General features: G+C 37.1%; 1 protein-coding gene across 1 annotated transcript; it reads left to right on the forward strand.

Annotated features, from left to right (window-relative positions):
• Nucleotides 1-1,601: 1,601 nt before the first annotated feature.
• On the forward strand, nt 1,602-2,033 carry LOC138891298 (uncharacterized). The gene has a single exon (XM_070174650.1). The coding sequence runs from the start codon at nt 1,602-1,604 to the stop codon at nt 2,031-2,033; it is 432 nt and encodes a 143-aa protein (XP_070030751.1).
• The last annotated feature ends 5,587 nt before the right edge of the window (nt 2,034-7,620 follow it).

The raw sequence follows: 7,620 nt of genomic DNA on the forward strand, positions 1-7,620 counted from the left end.
AATTTCATCTAATTCTTTTTGGTGTTAATGACCAACACTCATTCTATTAAAATTACACTATAATGAAATAATATTTCGTTGATTCATTAATTAGTTATAGTTTTACAGATATGTACCTTGGGACCAAAATCATTTTAGAATTAGATCATCACAATATTGTTCAAAATAAATATTTATGGTCAGTATTTTATTAATTCTCCATTAGAGAAAATTTGTAGATTAAAGCAAGAACACATGCTTTTGTTTGTTGGTAATTAAAAGAGGATAGAAATTAGATATATAACATTTGCAAACTAAAATCATTTTTCAATTCTGTGATAAATAGATTATATAGCATTTATCAAATTTCTTCTATTTCATTTTGGTGTTAATAACCAACCCTCGATATATTAAAATTACACTATAATGAAAATAATATTTCATTTGATTCATTAATTAGTTGTAGTTTTATAGATATGTACCTTGGAATCAAAATCAATTTAGAATTAAATCATCATAATAGTATTCAAAATAAATGTTTATGGTCAGTCTTTTATTAGTTCTCCATTAGAGAAAATTTGTAGATTAAAGCAAGACTACATGCTTTTTTTTCTTTGGTAATTAAAAGACTTCTATTACCAAATTAGATTATAAGTTATTTGACCAAACTGGCAAAAGAGAAGAAGTGAAGGTATACTAATTAGAAGAATATCTTACCCCACATTTTTCTAATTTCTTTCTTTTTCTTATAAAGTAGAAAAACTCATGGTCCAGAAAATTAAACAATTTTCTTTTAATAAGTCAAATAATTTTTATATCTGTAGATAGTACAAGAAAATACTTTCACATCTCATATTTATCTTTATGTTATTTTAAACATGAAAAAAGAAGAAAACTGTAACTTGTAATTTGTAAGAGTCAAGGAGAGTGAAGCTCTGCCTGCGTATGTTAGTCAAGGCTTGTTAACGTGCGCTACCATCTATGGCTCGACAGAATAGGCAAAATCCGGCGACATCAACTCCTTCCACAGTGCTTGAAGAACCTAATAGACTAATTACACCAGCAAATGGAGTCCCCCGGGACATAGGTCCAAGGCAATTTGGTCAATGGTTAACATGAATGAATAGTGCTCCAACGGTATTGCAAGGTATGCCATCGATTGATACTGCTACTCCTGAAGGACAAGATGAAGGTACCTCCTTAGCTGCAAGGAAGCTTACCTTTTCTACAGTATCGAGAGCAGAACAACTTATGGCAGCTGAAGTTGTCAAAGGTAACAGATCTCAGCAATTAGGGTTGAAGCTTGACTATTTTCCTCCGATTATGAAAGACGGGGTGAAGACAGTCCAATTAGTTCAGACGGAAGTTGAAGAACAGTGCCAGAAATGGAAATCAGCATTAATAGGCTATGTAATTGGGGGAAACCCTTCTTTCGAGGAAATGCTAAAATTTGTATATGGAGTTTGGAATTTTGTCACAATTCCTCGGGTATTCTTATATAATGAAGGTTATTTTATATTTCAATTCACTTATGAGGAAGAAAAGGAAACCTTGCTTCAAAAGGACCATACACTTTTAACAACAGACCAATGGCTCTCAAACAATGGGAACCAGAATTCTAGATGAGCAAGGAGCCTCTTCAGGTTATCCATGTGTGGGTGACGTTCCCTAATTTGCCTATCCAATACTGGGCGCCAGGAAGCCGAGGTAGGATAGCTAGCTGCTTGGGGAAGCCTATTTGCATAAATAAACTTATAGCTAAAGGTGAAAGAGTGTCATATGCACGCATCCTAATGGAGATGGATGTCTCACTCGCACTTCCAGAGGAGATACCAATTGAATTACCAGGAGGCAAGTGCAGATTGCAGACCATTGAATATGAATGGAGGCCATTATATTGGCAGAGTTGCCTGAGTATATGTCACCACAATGGCGAATGCAAGAAGACAATACAAATTGATAAAGGGAAGCAGCAACTGAATAAGAAGAAACAAAAGATGGATTGGAGAGTGAAAGCACCTCAAGAACCTTTCAAACCAATCACAGTTGCTTAGCAACAGACTGAACCAGTTTTAACAAAGGAGGTAGGAGCATCAGCTGCTATACATGATGCGATAGAACAGTCGGAAGATATGGAATATCAGGTGCAATAGGCTAAGAGCAGGGGAAAGAAAAAGTTGGCTACCATCCAAGAACAGGAAGGACAAAGTCAGCTGTATAAAGATAGTGAGAAGATTGAAAGGCTATTGAGGCAGAATCAATTTACTGCTCTGACAATTCAACCAATGACAATCACCCCAAAAGTAACAAAGGATCTTAGCCCTCCAAAGAAGATCCCACCATGATCTTCTGTTCATGGAACATAAGGGGGCTTGACAAGTCCTTTAAGCAGAAAGAACTCAAGACCTTTCTGCTTACAAATAAGATAGTACTAATACGATGTCTTGAGACTAAAGTTAAAGCCAACAAGGCTGAGAAAGTTAAGAAGAAAATGGGAATGAATGGAAAGTAGCTACAGATTATACACAAACTCCAAATGGTAGAATATAGATATGTTGGAAGCCTTAACAGGTGGAGGTGCAAATACTAATATATGGGCCACAATTTGTTCATTTCTTAGTTAAAGATAAAGGGTCTCTATTTGCTAGTCAGATAACGTCTGTTTATGGATTGAATACCATAAATGAAATAATGGTCCTCTGGTATGGTTTGAGAGCATTGAATTATAACATAATTGATCCCTGGATTATGTTAGGGGACTTCAATGCCATACTCTCAGTAAATGACAGGCAGAATGGCGTGCCAATACACCCAGCTGAAGTCAAGGATTTTTAGGAATGCATTGAAGATATTGGCCTTGGGCAACTTAAAAGAACAAGTTGTCAATTCTCATAGAGTAACAAGAGAGATGCACAAATCAGAATACACTGCCTCATCGATTGGGCATTTGGGAATGCTAATTGGTTTGATAGCTATGGCCATCTGGAAACAATATATCACAATTCAGGGTGCTCAGATCACTCCCCAATCATAGTTAGCACTGGGAGAGTCAAGCAAGTACTGCCAAGACCATTCAGATTACTCAATGTCCTTTTTCAAGATCAGACTTTCAAGGAAGTAATCCAGTCTACAGGGCAACATAAAATTCCTAGATACACTATGTATGGAGTATGTAAAAAGCTCAAGCATATTGAGCTTAACAGAAAACATCTTCATAAAGAAGCATCCAACCTAGAGAAAAGAGTTGAGGCCATTCGAGAAAAGCTACAGGACACTCAGTAGCTGTTGAAATCAGACCTCTACAACTCCAACTTGATACAGGAGGAGAGAGGACTGATATTGGAATTAGAAAAAAAGGTCCAACATACGTGAGGATGTACTGAGGCAGAAGTTTAGGGTTGTATGGTTAGCAAAGGGGGACTTGAACACCAGATACTTCCATGCACAACTGAAGCGTAGACAACAAAAGAATCACATCTCATCAATATGTAATGATCAAAGAATAATGTTAACTGATCCTACACAAGTTCAGCAAGAGTTCATTAAATTCTTCCAAGAGCTATTGGGCACTAAGGCCAGTGAAATGCCATGCCTAAATAGTACCATAGCAAAGGATGGATACTGCCTCAATAAGGAGGATCAACAAGGTCTGATTAAGCCAGTGATGAAAGAGGAAATACTTCAGGCTCTAAATGATTTACCAGATGACAAAGCCCCGGGGAGGGACGGATTCCCTGTTGAATTCTCAAAGCAAATTGGGACATAGTGGGAGAAGATGTTAGTAAGGCTATACTGCACTTCTTTAAGACTGGTAAAATCCTAAAAGAGATCAACTGCACAACCATTACTTTAGTGCCAAAAGTTCCAAACCCCACCTATGTCAAGGAATTTAGGCCTATTGCATGTTGCACAACATTGTATAAACTGATAGCCAAGGTGATCACTGACAGACTTAAACTAGTGGTGGACAAAATTGTGGGGCCATCACAATTAGCTTTTATTGCAGGAAGGAAAATGTCATTGTGGCCCATGAATTAGTCAAAGGTTATACTCCCTCCGTTCTAATTTATGTGAACTTATTTGACTGGGCACGAATTTTAAAAAAAAATGAGGACTTTTGAAATTTGTGGTTCTAAACAAGTCAAAAAAGATCCTAGAGCATTTGTGTGGTTATAAAAGTTTTTCATTAAGAGTAGAATTGTAAGTTTAAACTAAATTGTTACCAAATTTAGAAAGGAGTCATTCTTTATAGAATGGACCAAAAAAAAAATAGGTTCATATAAACTGGAACAGAGGGAGTAATAGAAAAGGAATGTCCCTCTGGGTGCCTAGTAAAAGTAGACATCAGGAAAGCATATGATACTGTCGAGTGAGATTTCCTTAGAATGGTCTTCCTGGAGTTTGGAATGCCAGTGAAATTTGTTAAAATCATCATGGAGTGTGTCTCGACTGTCTGCTACTCTATCACCTTTAATGGAGGACTCACCCCTAAATTCCAAGCAAGAAAAGGGCTTCGACAAGGAGATCCTATGTCACTATTCCTATTTGTATTGACAATAGAGTACTTGAATAGATCTCTGAAACAATTGATCTATAGCCCCAAATTCAACCATCATCCAAGGTAAAGGAAAATGAAACTGATACATATTTGTTTTGTAGATTACTTAATCATTTGTTGCAGAGCAGATCAAATGTCCATTCCACTGATGCTCAAGGATGTAACGACCCGACTAGTTGTTTTTGGAATTTGCACTTTGCTCGGTGTTTTGAGGGCTCGAGTATCTTCGCATGAGGTATTATGACTTATAAAAATCGTCGGTATGGCTTTTTGGGTTGTCCGGAATCAATTTGGAGGAATGAACTTCAAGATTTAAGTTCTAAGTTGGAATAGTCGACCAAGTTTAGCTTTTTAGCATTTGACCTCGGAATGGAGTTTCGTCAGTTCCTTTAGCTTCGTTGGGTGATTTTGGACGGAGGAGCGCATCCGGATTGCTATTTGGAGGTCCGTAGTTGAATTTGGCGCGAAATGGCGAAAGTTGGATTTTTGGGAAGTTTGACTGGTAGTGGATTTTTTGATATTGGGGTCGGATTTCCATTCCGAAAGTTACAATAGGTCCGTAATGGCTAATGTGACTTGTATGCAAAATTTGAGGACAATCAGAGGTGATTTGGTAGGTTTCGGCATCGGTTATGGAAGTTGAGGTTTCAAAGTTCATTTGTTTTGGCTTGAGGTGTGATTCATCATTTCGAGGTTGCCATGTGTGATTTGAAGCTTCGAGTAGGTTTGTCTTGTCATACGGAACTTGTCTGTAAAGTTTGGCGCTATTCGGAGTTGATTTGATAGGGTTTGGATGCTCGGTTATGATTCTAGAAGTTCTTGAAGTTTAAGTTTGATTTTCATGTGTTTTGGCATCCGATTCATGGTTTTAGAAGTTATTTTGATGATTTGAGCACGCGAGCGAGTTCGTGTCGTGTTTTTTGACTTGTGTGCATATTTCGTTTGGAGCCCCGAGGGCTCGAGTGAGTTTCGGATTGGTTTCGGAAAGATTTTTCATATTTTCAGATTGTTGGTACTAGTATCATCGCATTTGTGATGTATTGGTCGCAAATGCGACAGCCGCAATTGCGAAGCAACCATCGCTTTTGCGAAGTCTAGGTTGCTGGGCAGAGTTCGCATTTGCAAAGCTCCTTCCTTCGCATTTGCGAAGATTTTTGTCGCAAATGCGACCTTAGCAGGCATCTGTCATGTTCGCAATTGCGATAGTTTTCCCGCATTTGTGAGGGTCGCATTTGCGAACCCCCTGTCGCAAATGCGACATCTACAGCCTGTTAAGTTCTATGAATTGCAGGTTTTTGCTTCATTCTTCATATTTTTTAACCCTAGCTTCGAGGTGAGATGATTTTTAGAGGGGATTTTCATGACAAATCATTGGGTAAGTATCTTTAATCAATTGTCAACTATATTTCATGATTTTATACAAGATTTAACATCAAATTCATGGAAAACTATGAAAGAATTTGGGAATTTTGTCAAAGTTTTGAAAAATAAAAATTTGAGATTTAAGAGTCGAATAAGACCTACCTTTGGACCCGGGGTTTGACTTTTGATGACTTTTTAGAAATTGAATAAAAATCATAGCTTTATTAATTGAAATTGTTTCTTTTGCATTGTGTGATGTATTCAAATCATCTTGGGCTAGATTGAGATGAGCGGAGATTTTTTTAGAGGAAAAGGCTAAATTGAGTGTTGGAATAGCCAAATTGAGGTAAGTGTTTTGCCTAGCTTTGTTGAGGGAATTTTTCATCCTATTTTCCATTATTTGCTATATGAGGGGGTGATACATATATGAGGTGACGAGCGTATATGTATGTGCCAGGGTTAATCATGCTCGGGGGTGGATTATGTTATATTTGTGTTTGTAGAATTTTGTGACATTAGGTTAAATGCCTCACTTGACTCTTAGATATTAAAAATATAATATTAAGTGGTAGATATCAAGATGTAGTTTGTTATAACTTGATCAAACTTGATGGAAATTGTAAGAATACATGAATGTATCTAATTCGGCCATCTCTATGAGAAATCATTACTACATTACTATGAACGATATTCTTGAGATGTTAGACTCTATACTTGTGTTATGGATCATTTCTGAGATTTGTGGAAGTATTGGAATAATACAATTCTTGAGGATTATTGAACCATTGTTGAGTATTGACTCAAGTTGAGACTTATTCTGTGAAGTTAACCATTGAAACGAGATTTGTTATAGTTGATTCCCTTGCCGAGATGTTATTATTTCTATTGTTGAATCCTTTGCCGGGATGTTATTGTTTCTATTATTGATTCCCTCGTCGGGATATTATTAGTTCTATTGTTTGGGTGAGGAAGGGTTTAATGCACGAAGGGTGATGCCATGCCGATATTGTGAGAGTTAATGCACGAAGCCACATTATTGAGAGTAAAAACACGAAGGGTGATGTCGTGCCATATTATTGAGAGTAAAAGCACGAAGGGTGATGTCATGCCATATTATTGAGAGTAAAAGCACGAAGGGTGATGTCGTGCCACATTATTGAGAGTAAAAGCACGAAGGGTGATGTCGTGCCATATTATTGAGAGTAAAAGCACGAAGGATGATGTCGTGCCACATTATTGAGAGTAAAAGCACGAAGGGTGATGCTGTGCCATATTATTGAGAGCAAAAGCATGAAGAGTGATGTTGTGACATTTCATTTGTATTGTTATTCTTGTATGTTATGGTGAGGTCATGGTACGAATGGTGTTTCCATGCAAGTGAGGACAAGGGGCATGCATTATGATGTGATATCTGCCATCCGTGTATACGTTGTGCCTTTACCTTGAGTTGTTACTGTTGTATTTATGTATTTGTGTAACTTGTTGTTATTTTCCTATATTTGACCTTTATCTCAATTGTTGTTGCACTGTCCATGTCTTTTACTTGCTTAACTTGCGAATACCGTGCCTATTTTCCTGCTTTTATAATCATATTCATGATGTGTTATTCTATTGCATTTTAGTTTAAGTCTTTCACCATGCTAGCCATTCATTCCCTTACTTGTTAACTTGCAAAGGGTCATGCGTGTCCGTCTTAATTGTTATGATTGTACTTAACCCTC

This window comes from Nicotiana sylvestris, chromosome 1 (assembly GCF_000393655.2).
Source record: "Nicotiana sylvestris chromosome 1, ASM39365v2, whole genome shotgun sequence".
Taxonomy (NCBI): domain Eukaryota; kingdom Viridiplantae; phylum Streptophyta; class Magnoliopsida; order Solanales; family Solanaceae; genus Nicotiana; species Nicotiana sylvestris.

Excerpts from the sequence above, each read along its gene's own strand:
- LOC138891298 (XM_070174650.1), top strand. The coding sequence starts at position 1,602 with ATGAGCAAGGAGCCTCTTCAGGTTATCCATGTGTGGGTGACGTTCCCT.